The sequence below is a fragment of the Gobio gobio genome (assembly GCF_949357685.1).
Source record: "Gobio gobio genome assembly, chromosome: 7".
Lineage (NCBI taxonomy): Eukaryota > Metazoa > Chordata > Actinopteri > Cypriniformes > Gobionidae > Gobio > Gobio gobio.
The window spans coordinates 36,793,352-36,814,945 of NC_137103.1; the positions used below are offsets into that span (position 1 = coordinate 36,793,352).

The 21,594-nt window shown below is 38.4% G+C and overlaps 1 protein-coding gene across 1 annotated transcript in view; it reads right to left on the reverse strand.

Annotated features, from left to right (window-relative positions):
* Positions 1-21,032, reverse strand: part of il1rapl1a (interleukin 1 receptor accessory protein-like 1a) — a 95,602-nt gene extending 74,570 nt beyond the window's left edge. Inside the window, exons 1-2 of the mRNA XM_079821322.1 lie at positions 20,702-21,032; positions 2,099-2,196 (exon numbers count right to left, since the gene is read on the reverse strand). Coding sequence (XP_079677448.1) covers positions 2,099-2,183 — 85 coding nt within the window. The 5' untranslated portion in view covers positions 2,184-2,196; positions 20,702-21,032. The remainder of the gene's footprint in view (positions 1-2,098; positions 2,197-20,701) is intronic.
* Between the last annotated feature and the right edge of the window lie 562 nt (positions 21,033-21,594).

The following is a 21,594-nucleotide window of genomic DNA, read 5'->3' on the forward strand; positions in this document are numbered from 1 at the left end:
ATTATGCATTATGTATGTTGTGATTGTACGAGTGCAGCAAAATTATTTGTGGTAATCAACAGCAAGCCACATAAGTTGTCCTCAGACATTCCTAAAAGAGGCAAGCCAGCAGGTACACATTTGAGTACATCTTTGTACTACACATTACATCCAGCATGCTTTCATCACACAGCGGTCGGTGGCAGTCCTGGATCACTGTAATTCTTGAGTGCCTTCAAAAAACCTTTAAAGTACTGTACCTTTAACACCCCATGGTCAAAAGTCTCTGTAAGACTGTGCTTTAAGTGATCTCAAATGTATGCATTTCAAGTGTGTTTTCAAGGCTGCATTGAAGTGCTTTTTCTTAAGATGACTGTGCTCTGAAACATGTTTTTAAATTCACCATGAAATCAAAATAGACTCCATTTACTTTCTTAAAGTTGCACTCTGTCATATTGTGCTCATTAAAAAAAAAGGTTTTACCCCTGTAGAAATGAATAGTACTTGTGAAACATGTTTAAAATGTACACTCACATTAGCCTAACAAAAAAACATGTTATTCTACACATGGTGGCCAAATGCTCATTATCTTGGTGACCATTTTATTATCAGATAACCTTAATGGAACAAATGAACCATGGCTGACTGCGAATAACATATTTTTACAATGGAATCGGTAACCGAAACTTGCTCTAAGGCACAGTGATGTGCAAATTGACTGCAACATAAAGACAATCTTGACGGAAGTAATGGATGTGACTGAAGTAGTGACAAGAAAATGTTTAAGCGGACTAAATAATTAGAGAGGTCCAGCATACCAGAGAACAAGATCGAGTTATGACATTTTGAATAAAAATTACAAGGTCAAAAAAATAAAAAATAAACAGGCATGGATGAATTGTTCTTAATAACATTATTAACATGCATTTAGGAATGATATGCATTTAGGGTGATAAAGGGATTTTCATTTCATGCCGACTTTAAGTGCACATTCCTATTCTCATTTCAAATTTCATCAGTGAACGATATTACAAAAAATTATCTTTCATCATCATTTCACCTCATAACTGATTTCACTTTGTAGGCTGTGTAGGCTTTTGTATAATGTTGAATTGAATAGGATAACCTAGCTGAGCATTCAAACAAACAAGCATTCAGATCTGGCTCTATTTGGGTATGTAACGTCCACTTTTCACAATCCAATCAAGTCCTTATAAATAAAATCAACTCCCGTTCTACATTTTTTCCACTTGAATATACTGTTTCAATCGGAAATATGGATACTTACAGAAATATAATGGGTTGCGAATGCCATTTCATGCTGACTTTAAGCCAAGGTACTGAAGTCCTCAAAAGACTCCCGACAGTTTCCATCAGACTGTATATAATAACTGTTACTTTAGCCAACGCTGAAATGGGTTCATATTTTTAGATTATTTTCAGTGAACTCGTAGAAGTTCAGTAATTGAGTAACTCTTTTTTGTGTTGTTATTATGCTACAGGAGAAAAATGAGGTAACAGGAAATACAAATTTTGGTCCTGGGGAACATCAAACTGCAGCTGAACTCATAACACCTCCCTGCACCTAATTATCTGGAGAACATGGTGGTCTTGGCTCACATTTTGTGCTTTTTCCCAGTCAGTCATACACACACACACACACACACACACACACATTTTCTCGCTCCCTTAAACACCCACACCCACACACCCTCCCTCACACACATTAGAGTATCACCTCTGACAGATGGGCTGGCACTGCTGTCTTCCCAACCTGTTCTCTGTTGCAAATTTTATGTGTGTGTTTACACGTGTTCACATTTGTGTGTGTGTGTGTGTGTGTGTGTGCAGTTAGGTGATTATGTGCATGCCTACTTGTGCGTAAAGGAAAGCACACACACAATCACTGTCTCAGCACACAAGAATGACCTTCACCATCAATGCTGCATTAAATTGTGCTTTAATATGTACAGTCACATGGCCCGTGAGAGCGGTTTAGCATAGCAGCTTTCATTACGCTTTGAAATAATATTTGATGTTACACTTTAATGTGAAGAGCAAGCCCTCTGTGAGTAATGAGAGAGAGCGAGAGAGAGTGGGAGACAGAAATTGGACATACCTGAGCCTCTCTTTGACACCACCTTCAGCGTCAGAGACACAGAGACACCACAGAGAAGGAACAGCACTGGGTTGAGAGCTGTCATCTTCCTCTCCAGCCTGATGGAGACACACAGAGAAACCTCACATGTCATATAGGCAACATACAACTATCAGCTACCCATGTACAGACCTGCATTTGTTTTTCCGTAAAACACAGGATTTAAAGATGAAGCTTGTAATTTTGTCAATGTTAAAACCCAGTTTCCTGAAGAGGGTAAACACGGCGATGCTGTCAATCACCGCCCTGTTAGTTTAAGCGGCACAACATTTCAACTTCAGACTCAACCAATGGTGTGAATTTGGCGTGGTGTGAATCTGAAGAGGGTGTGTTTGAGAAACCAGTTTGAAACTTTTTAAATCACTGGACATTTGGGAGATAAAACTGATGGAAAATATAGAGACTTACATTAGTCCACCTAGCAACCACCCAGCAACACACTAAAAACAATTAAGAGTACCTAAGCAAGTGATTAACAATATTATGCTAATGATTTTTAACAGTTTATAAAATGGATAGTTTCAGTCCTTGATTACAATTGGCTGAGCATTGTAAAATACTCTATAAAACACACATCTGTGACCTTATTAGTCGTTACATCAGTATTACTGCGCCACTGCATCTTGTGTTGCTTGTCAACCATTCTGCTGAACATTGCTTGAGAACTACTTAGCTTGGCGGAAGAATTATCATTATATATCTATAAATTACTACATGTTTGTTGCTTGGTATATTACCTTGGTATAATTGTTTCCGCTCCACAACATGCCTAACAATATCTCTTATTCTAAAAACACTGTAAACCAAACCAAATTCTCGGGGTTAATTGCTTTAAAACACCACTCAAAATACCTTAGCAATCACATAGCAACATATCAAAAGAACACTCAGAATAGCAACCACCCACAACCCGTGTTTTTCCAGAAACGTACAAATCTAATTGTTCATCCTGACCAGATAGAATCACTCACAATACCTCAGTAACATAGAAACCATTAATAATGCGATTGATTTCAACACACTTGGAAAACCTTAACTGTCCCCGCTCATATTGTATTCAGTAAATGTACAATTGTTTATACTGACAGATGACACTACTAATTATTTAGCATTTTGTCTAGTCTGTCAGATCTTTAGTATAGGGGGGTAACACAGACCAGAAATAAACAAATCTAGATGTTCATATGACTAGTGTTGTCACAATACAGGAATTGTTACAGCACAATTTTCAATACCACATGCAGGGAAAATTGCCACAACATTAAGGGCATTAAATTTGCTACAGTATTCAAGTTCATTTACTTTCAGTTATAATCAAAGTATTTTTTATCTACTGAAACCTGAAATTGTCCTGATAGCTCTGAGGGGGATTATATAATAATAATAATAATATAATAATATCTTTATTATTATTCATTAGACAAATGTATTACTATTGTAATACAACTGCCCTTTGCTAAAAATGAATATTTAAATAGTTAAATATCAGAATTTGTGAACATATATAATGAAAATGGCTCCCAAAATGCCAAAATATGGCTTTCATGATTTCCAACAACTTTCTGCTCTCTATTTACAAAGTTCCAGCAAAAAATTTTTACAGTCTGCAAATTTAATTTCTCTGGAATCCAGACATTTTTGCCTTTTATTTCCTCCATATATATATGTATGTATATGTGAGAGACAAAGCCAGGGGAGATACAATCTTTAAGCATTCATTCTTTCATGGTCAAATCATATTAAAGTATGACTTTTTCATATTTTATCTGATTTCTGTGCCTTTCAACGAAGCAACTCAATCACCTGAGTTCTGTGTTCATATCTGAAATCTATTTTAATCTCGGTTTGCTGTCTGTGAACAATGTCCACACAATTCCCCCATCTGAGAGGTGATAGAAGCCTGTTTTAAGGGGGAACCTGAACCATTTCCATAATGGAATAAGCACACACTTATATCTGTCTTCATGAGTACTTCTAAACCTCAAATGTTTGAGCAATGTAGGACATACATGGTTATCAAAAAGAACTCTGGGTGTGCAACATTTTAAGAGAATTAATTAAACTTGTTAACAAAGAGGTCAGAAATAAGAGCAGTAATGATTTAGTGTATTCATCTCTCTTTAAAGTGCAAGAACAAATGATGTGAGTGATCAGAGAGCCCAACAAGAAATCTGAACACTATGTGCAAGCTTCTGAAGTCTATTGAACCCAAATGTGATTGAAATATTCATTAATAAAGAGGCACAGAGTTCGGTGCGGATTCTAAGGCAAATATTGGATAGGAACATGAGGACAGGGAACATGAAATCTTTTGCCACCATTGAGATTTTCTGTAAACTATATATCAAAGTATAAGGGACAGGGTATATTTTAATTGCTGTAACTATTTTTCAAAACTGTAAACAAAAATTTAGCTTTTTGCAATTAATTTAAATAGCCCAATAGTTTGACAAATACATTTTTCAAAGCACAAGTACTAGGTCAACTACACACAATCACCTCTGCTTACAGTTTTATTTGAGGTCTCCCACTGATAAAGCACCTTAACATCATTTCAGGTTCATAATTTATTTCACAACCCTGTCACATGACTCCCCCATAATGCACTGCTCCTGACACTTTAACGCAGACCTCTAAATTACTCCCTGCAGCTACAGTATATGGTATTCCTGAATTTCCCTTCAAGGCTTGTTACATCTAACCAAATAACACCTATATTCCCTGCTTCCCATCTTTTTTCAAATAATTAATGTAAACTTAATAAGTGTGTGCAAACCCTTCCTCTTCATCCGTAATTATCTTACAATAACATTCTACTGATGATGAATTGCATGCCAAATTCAGACACTGGAAGGCCTAAATCCCATCAGGAACAGTAGCATTTGAGAGGTTAATAGACTTTATTTTGTGTGTGTGTGGGAGTGTTTGTGTGTCCGTGTGTGTGTCTGTGTTAAAAAGGCAAAGGGGCGACAGAGAGAGAGTGCTCTTGTGATCTCTTTAAAGGGCTTATCATCCCTCTCCCACACATAATCTCAGGGTTTTCAAAGAGGAGAGAGAAAGAGAGAGAGAGAGAGGGAGAGAGAGAGGGAGAAAAAAATGAGAAAAGGTAGTATATAAAGATTTCACATTTTCACAGCCACCAGTTAATGTGTATGAGATCACTTACTACTGCTTTAATTAAAGGGATAGTTCACCCAAAAATGAAAAAAAAAAAGTATCATCGTTTACTCACCATAATTCCCTTCCAAACCCAAATTACTTTCTTTCCCCTGTGAAACAAAGGAGATATTTTATAGGACTATATTGGAACAGACCCATTTAGGCAATTATTCACTGAAAATCTTGACATTCGCCCTTGGTGTGTTCATGAGAGAAGTATTGATGTCTAAATTGTGAATGAATTGTTCTTTTAAATGAATTGGTTGATCCAGTTTAAAAAAAAAAAAAAACAATCTGAATGATTTGTTTACAAATCTGACTGATACGGTTGTTGAGTTCAATCACAGCAATTAACAGCTCACATAGAGAAGAAAATGATCAGTGAATTATGACTTAAATTTCAATGTGTTCCTTACACAAAGTTATTGAAAGATTTTTTTTAAATATATTTATATATTTATATATTATAAGGTGCTTTATCAATGTAAATATATAGCTTAAAAGTTCCAATAAAACTTATAAAGGTTATAATTTCATGGAAAAGAACGACCAGTACAAGAAAGAAAGTCAGTCATATTGACTAATAGAGTAAATGACTAACTTAAATTACAGGTACATCAAATCAAACATGACAATCATAATGTAAGTATTTTACAAGGTGTTGATTTTGTATGTGGATTTGTGGAAATGTACATAAAAAAAATAAATTAAAAAAAGGTAAGCATAAATGTCCACCCCTAAGAATAACTATCCCTAGTGCATAAGATCATTAAAAAAAAGCTAAATCTAAATTAGCCACCAATTTGCCATACCATAAAAAATGTACGAATTGCTATTAGATTGTGCTGATTATGACAATATCGGAGTTAAACGTTTTTCTGAAGAAAATGTGAGTAAGGTGCTTTCCCATGCAAAAACTTCCTGCAATGATGCAACTTGTTGTGGGTGGCTGCAGTCGCGGCGTTTCACAAAAACCTAGGGTATGGCACAAGCTCTTCTGGCCATACAACAATGACATTCCCAAATAACCACATTAAAGAAAAAATCCACTAAAAGAACTTAACAACAGACTTAACAACAGTACAAAATCAATGCAAATGCTGAAATGGCCCTATAAGCCTTCACTGTGCCTAACCAAACGCGACACGGGAGAAAAATTATCTTTTCCATGTTAATCAGAATTTTTTTGTACTAACCAGCAGCAAAAGCGATTTCTATTTTACAAACAAAGTTTTTATTTCTGCAACGTTGTGGCCGGAACAACATACAAAGTATGGCAAGTGCAGATTATGTTCTTTATTTAAATGTAAAAAGAATTTAAAGTGAGTTTGAATATAATTTTTTGTGACCTTTATAGACATAGCCTTACTGAAAGCAACAATGGATACTTCACCTCAAATCTTAAAAAAAATAAATGAAAGGAAACAACTATGTTCAAACTCAAGGTGAACATATTTTCACCTTGATTCTATGATAAAAAACTTTTTTCAGTCACTCAGTATGTATTTTTAAATCATGCATAAAAGGTGTAAGATTTAGGAATTTGATATTGTACTTAACCATTTCATTGCGAATGCAATTAGCGTGCTTGCAGAGAGAGCCCACCCCACGCTCTTCTGATTGGCTGTGATTTTTGATCGATTGATCTCGGGTCGATTCTGGTTTGCCACTGAAAATCTTGTTGCATCGTGTCTGGTTAGGACACGGCGTTAGCCTGTTTAAATTCGCTTTTCAAATCTGCAACAAAAATAACGAGCAGCATCATGAGCAGTTTATTTCCCCTGCTTGTCTGAATGCCAAGAGTATAGCAACTGCCATACGTAAACGCCGCCCCTGGGTGGTTGCCAGAGTGTTGTATGTGACATATTAGGATGTGGTAAGTTATGCCGAGTTCAGACTGCACGATTTTCAAACTGGTCGGATCACTGCTCTTTTCACACTGCATGACTATCTGGGGTATCATTCAGTTGCTGCTGTGTTCACACTGCACAATGGATCTGCGACAGGGGGTTTTACAAAGCATGACTGTACAATAGGAAGTATCGCCAACAACTCTGTCCCGTCCGCAAACTACTTTTCACAAACACACACGAGAAGTGACAATGAAACAACGCGAGTTCACAAGTGCGTCAGACCAGAGTTCTTGCGCGAGATTGGAGTTATTAAAAATATAGACTGCAGAAAGCTTGCAGTCCAAATTGTCTGTGCGCTGATTTGCAGTGAAAAAGAAAATAAGATTATGGAGGAGGAAATGTTTGGGGAGACACAAGGAGCAAGGATAGTGTTCTGCAAAAAGAGTTGGAGGTAAATAAATAATTTGGCTGGTCAAGCAAATGTTTTTGCTTTGTTTCTGTTTAATATAATTGTAAATACATCTATTAAAATACTTATATTCTGGTCCATAACTCTGGTCCCTGTATCTTGCTCTCTCTAAAATCGGGCAGTGTGAACTCTGCATTAATCTACCCCAGAATCTAAGTGTATGTCAACATGACAACGTTGTACTAAAACTAGACGACAACATTGTCAAAATGATCCCTGCTCACTAGGGGTGTAACGGTAAACAAAACTGACGGTTCGGTACGTACCTCGGTTTCGAAGTCACGGTTCGGTATTATGTGTCGGTCCTTAAATTAATTCAGTTATAACTAAAAGTTTCTTAAAGATGTAAACTATATAGGGAGCCCTTACTTACATGTTGCTATTAAAGATTAACAACAGAGCCCAAACTATTAGCCTAAATTCAGTTGCTATTTATTTTTAGATATAATAATCAACACTCATAAGCTTTAAATAAGGCAGTTTTTGCATTAACTTCTAAATCTAAGTATTATTATTTTTTCTCCAATTTGTTGTTGAAATATAATCATTTAGTGGCTGTAATTTTCATGACAGGTTTATTTAAACATACATTAAATAAATAAGACATCACTAACAGGCTAAGTAGTATATAATGAATATATATAGGCTAATATAACGAATATATAGGCTAATATAGTGCATGTATTCAGTGAAAGAGTTAATCTCTCTAGTGAACTCACAGCTGTGGACACTGACTTCTGAGGTAACGTTAAACGTGATTCTACATGACATTGTTTACAAGCTGTTTTATTGTCTTTCCGTGTTTGAAACACCGATGGAGCAATTACACAACATATACGTTTCAGTAAGTTGTAATGTATCCTCAACATACCTTAAGATATTCATTTATATTTATTCTTTCTCAAGCGGCAGCGCGCGGCGCGCGAGTGAGCGCGATCATCTCTTGAACTCGACGCGCTCGCCGTTGTGCTATTCTTTGAAACGACAGAGGGCGACTCGGAGTAATTGTTCTATAAACCATCAGCAAACAGCGTCGAGAAGAAGTGGGCTAATGTACACAGGTGATGATATTTAGTTTAGTACGCTTCACCAAAAACCACACTACAAAAGGATTGTGTAAAACTCAGTAAACCTTGATATTACTTGTGAGAACAAAATATATGCACACATGTATACAACTAAATTAACGATCTCTTAAATATTTCTTAATTTAACTAAACCTTTTCATTTAGTATCGTGATTATTATTTTTTTATTAAACATGGGTCGTTATTTAAAAGGGCTTATTTCTGGTTTTGTAGACTCCTTTTGTAAATATAAGCACCTCATTTGTATGTGCAAACTGTGTGCCAGTGTGTTGAGACGTCATGCTCGGCTAGGTTCGCCTAGAACTCCTTCATCTTCGGATGCGTCAAGTATAAACAAGGCTTAATAATGCGCATGCGTGATCATGTAACATGCATGCGCATGGCATCACCGTTTTCACAGATTCGTTTTTGTTGTTTACATGGAGACAAAGGTATCGTTTTCAAAAACCTTGCACGTTGAAACCCGTTTTCAAAAGCTTGCGTTGTCAGGCCCCCCAAACGCTGTTGTCGTGTAAATGAACAGCAACGTTTTCCGTTTTCAGCTTTCCCTATCCAATCTTTTTTTCCCCTTGTTTCAAGAAATATCCGCGTACGCACGAGAGCACTGATACCGACTCAAAACGATGTAGCATACATGCCAGGCCAGTATGTGGCCTGTAATTCTGCCACAGAAATACATTAAAAACGAAGAAGAAGAGTTGTGGCTAGAAAGGGTACAACAACAGTCGGAGGTGAGGCAAAATCTCACAATAAAATAACAATAAATAAATGTGCTACTTACCAGATCTGTTTTATTAACGCCTACACCTACCCCAACCCTAAACCTACCCTTACAATAATGCAAATACAGTAATTAAAGGACGCAATATTGATGTGCGCATGCCCAGTGCCGTAGTTGTATTCCTTTCTAGTCTTTCCCGTGCGGGACGTGGTGTTATGACATCACCGTTTCACAAAATATACGGATTGGCTGTACACACGAAAACGCAAGGGTGTCGTATTCATATTTATCCATTCTGGGACCAAAAAATATCAGATTCATGCTCCCAAAACGCCGGATCCATGTGGACGAAACGCTGATACGGTACAAAATTTACATATACAGCTAAACACGTCTCCCGTGTGGACGGGGCCTCAGTATATAGATTCAGCAAGATTTTTTCACCCATTTTAGCACAACAACAAAAAAGCGCAAATTATATATTAATTACATTTATTATGTATATAAAATGTAAATTTGCCAATATATTCTCAAGATCAGTAGCGTAGAAAAGTAACAGCATGCCTCTTCTCAACAAGCCGCATGATTCGAGGTACAGTGTGGGATGAGTTATGTGTCATATTTTAAGCCTTAGGGGTTAAGGCTTTTTAAAAAGGGCTTGAGATGCTTGACTTAGAAAATAACACTAACCACCTGCAATCATACAGTCACCTGTTAATCACAGTCACCTAATCATCTTCTAGACTGAACACTTTTAAGATCAAATCAGTCCATATGAGCAGTGCTGTTTTTCAGTCACAATTGGCAATTCAATCACCGTCCAGTTAGAGGCAACACAGAAGGTCTTCCTCATTTCTCATTGGAGCTAATATCCACATACGCATGTATGGTCGCTCACACACATGCACAGGACAGGCGTGTGGCGGTGGGCCCAGCTGTGAATGATTGATGTGGTGATTTTATGATTTAATCCAATTTAAACTCTCCACATCTCCAGGCCTGACAGTCAACACATTTACCATGCGGTAAATATAACAGTGCCCCTGGAGGAAGAGTGCTGCGTTATGAACAGCGATACACACCGTTAAAAACCCGCACACACACACACACTTACGAGACAGTAGAACGAATGATTCAAGGACAACCTGAGCCACATCTATATTCAGACATTACATGACAGTTCACAAGAGAGCCAAATAGACATGTATGCATGTATGTATTTGCGTTACTATAGGTGTGGGCTTGAGTTTGTAAAAGAATGGGGGGGGGGGGGCGGAGGACAAAGACCACATCGGTCTTTGTGGACTCCATTATTTATTGTGGCAGTTCCAGCTTTCTCGTGTCAGCCAAATATCAGAGTAGAAGTCGAACATGCTCGGGGGCATCAAGTGTGTGTGTGTGAGAGAGAGAGAGTGCAAAAGCAGGAAATGAGAAACAATAAATATAAACTCAAATATAGACTCCTGAAAGATTTTTTTTATATGACATGGACTTGTTAGTGCACATGCAACCTTGACTACAGGTGCTCTACCCAGACCATACATCACAGCCATGAAAAAGTCAGAGAACACACATGTAACAGTCTTTCTGTGCCCTTAACATGAAATGAAATTCAGAATATTGATCAGGTGTGTGTGTATGTGGTTAAAGCAGCTTGCAGACTGTTCACACTTCACTGATCGGCCCCGGCTAACAAGGGACCCCTGAGTACTCTTCCATGCTCTGCGCTGCTGATGGTGATTAATTATTGAGTATTACTGCTCTCCTACACCACCTCCAGACACAGCACCACTAATCCCCTCACCAGACACACTCATTCTCAGTCAGGAGTCAAAAAAAGAAAGACAAGATAATAGGTGGTCAAAGGGCCAGCAAAGATAATGGATAGCAATGGGAGAGAAGAACAGAGCTATGTGCAGAAAACTTGAGGGTTTTCAATTTAAATTACGACTGACATGACTTTACATGATGAAAGATTTAGATGTGTGCGGGGCTCATACTTCTACTGACTATTCCACTTGTGTTTGATGCTTGAAAAACACTGCTGATTCAACTTATTTGTGTAAAAGTATTGTGAGATTTAAAGGGGTGGTAAAACACATTGTTTTGAAGGCTTGATTGTGTTTGTGGGGTGCACTGTAACATGTGTTCATGCTTCGTTTAAAAAAAAAAATCATTATTTTTCATATATTTGACATTTATTCTACACTGCTCTGTCCCTCCTTGTAAAACGGTCTGATGCTTTCCGGGTTGTATGAAGCCAGTCCCTCAAAAATACGCAGTGGGCTCAGATTGGTTGGCTGGCCCAGTGTGTTGTGATTCGCTAACCGCAGTGCACGTTTGTTGGAAACGTCACGCCCTTTACCGGTAGACTGTGCTTTGGTCAGTATTAGAAACGATGGCGTCAATAAAACCACACCAATCTGAGCCCGAATCAGACCCAGAACATTTTAGTGAAGATGATCAAGCAGAACCTGTTCAGTCCTAATGAGTAAAGACTGCGGATCTATAGTGATCGCTACTGAATGGCACTGTTACTTTTGTATTTTTAGAACGATTGTAGCCAAATATCTGTCGCAAGAACTATTAACCCAAAACACTAAACACTGGCTTTACTATAGTAGCCAAATCACACACAGAACCATGTTTAGCAAGCCTGTAGATAAATAATACATAAAAGCTCTAATCAAAGAATCATTTACAATAATGCCAAGTTCGCTGTTGAGATTTTAACGTTAGTGTTTGTAACGATAGGTGTTCGTCGGATAACGTTAAGTATGAATAAGCATTTAACAGACTGGTTTGCAGAACAGTGTTGTCATCTGTTTACTTCCTTGCTACAACCTATTACAGGAAAACACATCGATGAAAAATAAATCAGACTTACAGGTTGTGGCCCGTAAACAGCTTCTGTTTGTAAATCCAGCTTTCAGGACAAGCCGTTGTGCATATCCTGTATTGAACTCGCGAACATTGTGAAAGTTTTCCTCCGTGAAATGTGCTGCGGGAGGGAGCCCCGCGCGCGTCGTGCATTCACACACTGGCCGCGTTTGTCTCATGCAGCTGACGTTGTGCAAATCCGGTGTTGAACTCGCGAACATTGTGAAAGTTTCCCTCCGTGAAATGTGCTGCGGGAGCCCCGCACGTGCCTGTTCCCTTCTGTCTCATACACACGTGCATATAACATGTTGTATGTTAAACGCTCTGCAACGCACCCCTGTCCCTATGAAGGCTGAACAAAGCAAGTACCCCAGACCTGCAATCCGGATGAATATAACAGCGTTTCCTCGGCATCGCGGCAACAACACTCCAGCCTAACTATACCACAACAGCGCCGCGATACAAAATGGCGCCCCCGCCCCCCCCCCCTATTTAATATTCTCGGAGGAGGGGTTTATGTAAATATTGAGCCTGATGATGTCACCAACCCTGGAGGAATGTGTGTAGTCGCCTACTGGCCGTTTGCTGTAGTTCTTAGAAATGGATTTCTTTAAAAGCAAATATCTCCCTTTGCTTTAAACTTTAAACTTTGAACGTTGTAACTTTGCAGATGTTGTTTATGCTAAAGCAGCAACATTACACGCTAACTAAAGTTAGAATAGTGAAATCGTGGTTTACCTCCCCTTTAAAGGCCGTTACTCTCACGTTGGCTACAAAAGAATATAATGATATTTATAGAATTAATTTTATGCGCACTACAGAATTATTATGACTTTTGAGATTTCATTGACTTCCATGAGTTTTCCAGGCCTGAAAATCACCAATTTCCAATTCAGTTTTTTTTCAGACTGGGAAACATGCCACTGGCACATCATGAATGGATAAATTAGTCAAATTAGCTATTTATGCAAGGACCAAACTATCTTCCAATGCATGAAAAACTATATACACACGTGCATGAATATATATTAGTTCACAGCATGGAGGATACTAGAAAAAAAAATACAATCCAGAGATTAGAAACAATGATTTTCATTTCAGAGCAGACATTTCTGAATGCTAAGTGGTTAGAATTATATAAAAGAATGGTATAAAAGAAGGTTAACAATCTAGTAGAGGCTGTGCTAATAAGCTTCAACAGTAACAATGATACTAAATAAATAACTACTGAATGTATTCAAAAACAGACTAAAACGTTTTATTTGTGCATTTAATTATGTAGGGTTACTCTTTACAAATTAAAAAAAAAAAAAAAATCGAAGATATAGCACATTTGTTTTTGTTTTAATTTATTGGACTGTTTTTTGCACATACACAAAAAAACGTTTTTGCAACTGAAATTTAACTCTAACTCCTTTAGAAGTGAGCCATGGGGCCAGTGCAATTTGTATGTTAATTATCAGTTTCAATCAATACATTCTGGTTTACGGTATGTGTTAATAATATACAATTGAGAATACTATTGTTGGCTGAACCGCTTCAGTCTCCTGCTTCTCAGACTTGTCTGCTGAAAAAGACTCTAGTAATCTCAAAAGTATTCCTTCTTGAGTTTCAGAAGAGGCACTCAACAGCGTCTCGAACAGCACTCCGATCTGCTGAGGTATTGGAATGAAACATCAGAGATTTCAATACGAACTCAAACTTTCTCGTCAAATCCTGGCCAAATTATCTGAGATGAAAAATTAAATGAAATTCAGTTATTTTTGAATGAAAAATAACTCAAAACTCCATTCTAAAAAACAAAAACAGCTTCCGAGCTGATAAATGTTATAATATAGTAATGCTCATAAAGCCTATTTGAATTTATCTCATGTGAATACAATGAAATTGAAAAGAGAAAAGAAGACGCAATCATTTCTGAAATCATTTAGGGTATCATTAACAGGAAAGCCGCACAAAGGCAGAAAATCCAATAATGTCGAGCAGTACACTTTTAAAAATGATACTATAATGTACAGAGCATTGTCAGTTTCATTACTCACCAAATGTTACTCCAGTGCCCAAACCAATTCAATTCCAAAAAGAACAATAACAGAATGTTAAATTTTTAACAATTCTCCAATCAAATCTGGGCATGATAACGAAACTCCAAATCATACCTACACCTGTATTTTGAATTACACAACACTGGAAAGATTTCTGTTATAGGAGGACATATTTGAATCTCAGTAGCTAAAAGATTTTACCAATTAATAAAAGACTGTAGTTAAGTTTAATAAACACTCTGGTTGAGTTTAATTGGGTCATATGCAACATCTTACAATTGCCTTGTTCAAAAGTTACTACAATTACAGCCTTTCATTATTAAAGTTTGTAATTGATTTACTTAAAGGGTTAGTTCACCCAAAAATGAAAATTCTGTCATTAATTACTCACCCTCATGTCGTTGGACACCCGTAAGACCTCCGTTCATATTCGGAACACAAATGAAGATATTTTAGTTGAAAGCTGATGCTGAGAAAGGCTTCACACAGGCCTCCATTGGCATTCAGTACATTGACACTTCCAAGATCCATGAAAGGCACTTAAAACGTCGTTACAAAGTCTATCTCACCACAGTGGCTCTACAATAATCATACAATGCGACGACAATAGTTTTTGTGCGCAAAAAAAAATCAAAATAACACCTTTATCCAACTTGTTCTTGTCTTCCGTGTGCGCCTCCACGACGCATGCGCGAGAATATGACGTAGCGCCGGTGTTCGGGAATCGATGAAATACACACTTAAGCCCCATTTTGAGCACTACGCCGAGACCTAAAGCACGATCAATGTAGAATCCAACAGCTTAGACACGCGCGTCTTCCTCTGCTCGTAAACAAATCGCTTCTGGGTCATATGTCCGAACGCCGGATCTGCGTCATATTCTCGCGCATGCGTCGTGGAGGCGCACACGGAAGACAAGAACAAGTTGGATAAAGGTGTTATTTTGATTTTTTTTTCCGCACAAAAACTATTGTCGTCGCATTGTATGATTATTGTAGAGCCACTGTGGTGAGATAGACTTTGTAACGACGTTTTAAGTGCCTTTCATGGATCTTGGAAGTGTCAATGTACTGAATGCCAATGGAGGCCTGTTTTAAGTGCCTTTCATGGATCTTGGAAGTGTCAATGTACTGAATGCCAATGGAGGCCTGTGTGAAGCCTTTCTCAGCATCAGCTTTCAACTAAAATATCTTCATTTGTGTTCCGAATATGAACGGAGGTCTTACGGGTGTCCAACGACATGAGGGTGAGTAATTAATGACAGAATTTTCATTTTTGGGTGAACTAACCCTTTAAAAATACTGGAGACCACATTGGAAATCTGGGGTTTTTAAAAGAATGAATAATAAAATGTAAGATTCTGCACTATTTCTAGGTCGCTAATGAGCAAATTTGTCAAATAGACCATGTGAATTCTTTTGTACAAGGGGTAAAATGTTCTTGCATTTAAGCACAAGATGTTCTTTGGATCATTCTCAAATCATGCTGGAGAACATGATCATCAGGTTTAACACAATCTTGTGGAGTTCATGCCAGCTTGAGTGCTGCTGTCATTAAAGCAAAAGGAGGACAAACCAAATACTAAGACATTCTGCATGTCATTAATTTTTCAATTAACATTTCCCATCAAAATGCTATTCTAATATAATTTGAAATGAAAAGTTTTGCACTGAATTCTCACTAGTGGTCTAAGACTTCCGAACCAAACTGTACAGTGTTTAAATGTGTCTTTTCCCCTGTTTTCCTCAGGGAAATTAGAATTCTAGCTCATTCCAAATCTTCATCCTGACCAATGCTTTCAGAATTACTGTGATTGTCATTATGGGACTACTTTTCTAACTGATGACTAGGTTCCTGACTCAGTTCCGCCAATGTAAATGACTGCGCCATCTCATTTACAAGGAGAGGACTGAAAATTGAGGCAGATTCTCAATTCCATCAAAAGGTTGTCAGCCCTAGAATCCATTGCATTTGTCATGAGCTTACACTTCAAGGTTAAATGGCGAGAGAGAAGCAAAATTGAGGCTTCTCGCAAATTGCGGCCACCGTAAGTCATATGAATAAAATCGAGAAACTTTGAAGCCATAAACATCAGGTGTTGAATTTTACTGACTGTCTGAAATCAATAATGAATGAACAATCAGAGCTTTTTTATGAGAAAAATCAGTGTAGGAAGTGCTGTAAAAGCTGAATACTCTTGTACTGCGAATGCCCTGTTACCATCATATAATATGAGACTAAATTGGGTCTACACAAACACACACTCATAAGGATTCACACACTGCAGGTTTCAGTACTATTCGGAGGGAATCAGGGAGGATTCTGACAGTTTGACAGTCCTAAGGGAGAGAGAAAGTGACAGTAATAGAGAGGGAGAGAGCTAGAGAAAAAAAAACAAGGAAAGATTACATGTCAGACTTCATCAGCAACAGGAAAACCAGCAGTAAATGAGTTTGTGTGCATGCAAGTCAATGTGAGTCGACTTGCATATTCTGCGCACACAAATATACAAATAAATGAACTCATTGTACTCATTGTCCTATTTATTTAGGTGTGTGTGTTATTCGTACGTCCTTCAAATTGAAATTCCCTACATACGTTATGAAAAACATGGGATGCGAAAGCTCTGATGCGTCACCTCCACAGGTGCACTCCAAATGTAAAGCACACCATCAAGGTCAGGAAACCACGATGGACTTTCTCAACAACCCAACAACTTCTCATCAACCCAAATCAATGCATTCTCTTCTCGTATTACTAATCGATAGCTATTCTTCTGAGACCCAATCAATCAGAATGGACCACAGGTCACAAATATCACCAGGACGAGAGCTGACAAGAGCCCTCAACCCAAAGGATTTCGATAGAAGCCATTACCGACAAGACAACAGAGAATGAGCTTATTGTTTCAATCATCTAGCAATCCACCTGAGTATCCTCTACTTGCTTCCTCACTCGCTGTACTTGACTTTAATGGCCCGAGAGCTCAAACTGTTTTATAATGAGGGCTTTCCCACAGCATACACTCCTCATTATGCACACATGCACACACACATACACATACACATACACAGATAGCGAGATGCTTCTTATTGATATTGTGCCCAGCAAAGTGGTCCCAAAGAAACCGGAAGGGGGGGTCCCAAGAGTGTGTTTTATTCGCCGGGAAAACAATATAACTATATTTCGTACAAGTAAACACTCACACAGGAAACCTATGAACCTCCAAAGTTAACCCCATCCAAGATTTCCAAGCCATTTAATGGCAACGATTGGCTCTGCAAACATGCTCCAATCCTACTCACATTCAAAAGCGCAACAGTATCAGAACTGCAATACAGAGTTCAGTTTGAGTGCGTTATGCTTTAAATTACACATGCATGCTTTTATCAGAATGCCAGGGACATGACTTTTAGCTTCCCACAGATCAGGCGCATCGGTCATAGTGTTTTTGTCACTTAAGTGATACGTGAGTTGACCTGCTGATGTATCAAGGCAGAGAAGGTTCTGACAGATGTGTTGTAGTTCATTCAAAGAGGGAGCTGTTCTTTCAGCACCACTCACAGTCAAATGGCCACATCACATCAAAGTGCATTTTAACATATTGGTTCTTGTGCAGATTCTTCTTGACAGATTTTATCGACAAGTGACTATCCGATGCCCCTGGCTATTCAGTATAAGCCCATGACAGAACATGCCTTGATTATTAATAGGCCATCCAAACGCCGCTGGTGATGGCATGCTCTATAGCCAGATCTCTTTGGAAACTTAAGTAGGGAAGTGTGTGTGGGTCCATCTTCAAACTCACCCTAGGCAATAAGAGCCCCGCCATGGGACTAGATGCATTCTTTATAACCGTATATACTGACACAATAAACCCGGGCTGTGCCCCATGCCACATTCAAACCTGAGTGACAGTTCCTTTAAGAGGAGTCAATGGCGCTGTCAAAGACAATTTTCGCTAGCATTTCATCTGTGTATTCTAGGTACACTTTGCAGAAATAACCTAAAGTAATCATTAGCATTAGGAGATTGGCTTGTTTATACTGATAGCGCATCAAACGGAGGAAGTCTACATGTTCGATTGAGAATTTGAGGTAAGAGAGGGTAATGTTAGTTTATCCATGATGAGCGTAATCGACACGCCTTGGGTGTGTTCTCACATGACTCTTGGATTGTAAGTAACACTAAGCCAGCCAAAAGGGTTTTCACGCTACGCTTAACTGGGTTAAGGCTACTTTTAACCCTGGGTTAAGCAACTTTCACACTTATTTCGAAAGAAGGTTAGCAAGGCTTTTAACCCTGGGTTATGAAGCCCTACTTTGGGCTTTTGTAAACTGGTATACAGTGAGAAATGATGCAGAAATATTACAGTGAGTTGTTTAGCAACAGAGAACGAATTCTAAAGGAATAGAGCTTACCTCATTAAGTATTCATGATATTTGTGTAACACAAACTTTCACGTTATGTTTTTCCCCTCAGAGAGACTAATGTAGAACTGCGACAAAATGCGTTAACAAGTGATGATAGAAATGTATTAAAGTATCATTTTGCTGTGTTTTGTGAGGCTTAAGACTTTCAGCGCGGATCTCCGTGGCGACATTTACACAGATAGACAAGCAGTTATTAATACGGAGTGCGTGCTGTATTTGTCCAATCAATGTTACGAACCTCATAAATATGCAAATACGTGCGTTGACTAGTTGTTTACAAATGTGCAGTGCAAAATAGCCTAGGATTGCGTTAGCCAATGTTAAGATTTACCCTGGGTTAACAATTTCAAGCATGAGAAGCCAGGAATGCGGTATTAGAACGCTCCGGTGAGTTATTTAGCAGAAGTCAACCAAAGTTAAACAATTGCTTGCCTCATTAAATATTAATGCCACATAAACTCTCACGCGCTTCGTTATTTCAAGGGAATTGTTAAAAATGTTTAAAAGGTGGAACAGTGACTCTAACGCGTACCAGAGTGAGGAAGAGACTAATATTTTCTTTACAACATTGTTCCAAAAAGTTCATATACGACAGGTCACGTACAGTACGTGTCCAATCAATGTTAATGATCTCATAAATGTAAAGTGCATGCGGAATTACCTAAACTGACTACACGGAGCAGTGGGAACCCGTAAACAAGGTAACCCAGCAGGGATTCAGTTAACCCAGGAATAAAAAATGACCCTGGGTTTACAGTTTCAAGTGTGAAAAGCCCACGAGCGGTCTAATGTGTCGGCACAGATTCTCAAGCGCACACTCTCTCGCTCACTCTCTTGCAGACTGTGATCAGACGCCACTGCAGTGTGTGTGAGAGAGTGTGTGTGTGCGTGTGTTCTGTCCGTACCATCGCAGGAGGGTGCAATACTCCCGCAAACACCGCCTTTAAACAAGCCTTCTCAAACGCTGCCGCACATCACGGTGCGTTTTCTACATTTATTTAATCAATTCAAACTAAAACGAGTATATATATGCGTGTATGTAACAGTGGTTTGCCACAAACTGCACAATTGGAATAAGTCAGTAGCTATGAAAACACCACGGTTAAAACCTCCTCCTTTTTGCGCGTATGAAAAGTCCGCTGTTCACATTGATATTTTCACTGATTCCCACCTGAAATTCTGCTTTAGGTATGGGTTAATGCAAAGAACAAATGTCCAGGTTATATTTTACCCTTAAAAAGTACAACTTTCAGAACAATTAAAATGTTTGTACATTGTGCCATTGTAAATCCTATATATTGCCTTGATTCGGATGTTTTACTTGAGTTTATTTATAATTCTCATTCATCTCAATGAAGAATCTTAATAGAGTCGCATTACTGTAATACAGTAGCCTAATAAGAAACATCCAGTCCAGACATTGATTTTGAAAAATTAGTAAATTAAAACCAGGGCAGCAAAACTAGGCTACTTTACTTTTATATAATTACAGCTATATTATTACCTACATAATTCAGTTTCTACATGAATACTAATATGGGGGGGGGGGGGGGGGGGGGGGGGTGACTGAATGCTGAATAGTCGTGAAATACCATCACAATCAAATCGTAGTGATGCAAAATACGGCTTACTGTCTTTCACAAAACATTATTTCCCATTTACTATTTTTTTTAATTTAGGCGAAATATGATCCGGACATGTTGTTAACAGGTTTCACTCTACAATTCAACCTTGATGAAAAGGAGTTGTCATTATTTAAGCGTCAAACTCCACATTTACATGATTTCGATTTTTTTCCCCTTAAGGTTAGAGGCATCTTCACGAGCCGGAGCAAATCAACTAGCCACCCCCGCATCACCATGAAACCTCTCCATCTCAAAACTTCGCATGGGTAACTAAAACAGAGCGCGAGCTTACCGTCAGCCAACGTCCAAAATTGATCCGCGGTCAGTCAATAAGACACTTGGAAACGGAATGAACGCGCATCACGATGAATGAGGAATCTGACCAAATCATCCATCCGAACAGAGAAATTCACCAGCTGATAGTTTATTCCAATTCAGACGCTGCCTTAATGAGAATTTAAATGATTTCCAGGGGTCTCTACGACTTCGTAATGCATTAAGAACTCAAAGGTGCTGAAGAGGGACCCATGACCGCGCGCCCTGGTCCAGCGGACAGTCGGTCGCTCCTGCGCATTCCGTGGCGCGCCGTGCGCTCGTCGGTCAGAGGGATGATTTGAGATGTCTCAGGTATCCGGCAGCGAGAGCTCCTGTGGGGGTTTCCTCTTCAAGACGCGCTGTGTGCGCTCGCTGCTGTGGGAGATCTCTCCATGGTCCTAAAGTCCGCCCCAAAACAAGCTTGCGTGCGCAACGACTGTGGTGGGCTGCATGTATTTAGGAACATCTTCAGTTAAAGGAATAGCTCACCCCCTAAAAATAAACATTCTGTCATCCTTTACTTACCCTCACGTTGCTCCAAAACTTCATGACTTACTTTCTTCTGCGGAAAACAAAAGGCAGATTTCTATTACTATCTTCTGGCACAATGAAAGCATCATTCGAACAGTGGATTTCCAGCTGCAAAACAGACAATACACACCTTAAGTTCCATAAAAATAGTCCATATTATTCGTGCATTATGCATTATAAGTCTTTTGAAGTCATATTATAGTTTTGTGCAAAAAAGATTTAAGTCGTTATTCTCTGAAAATATTACCCTCCCTTTTAAAGCAAATTAATGTCATTAAAGCAATATTGTGTTTAAGCTGATGTAAATAGTACTGTAATTATGTAAATGTTATTATGGTT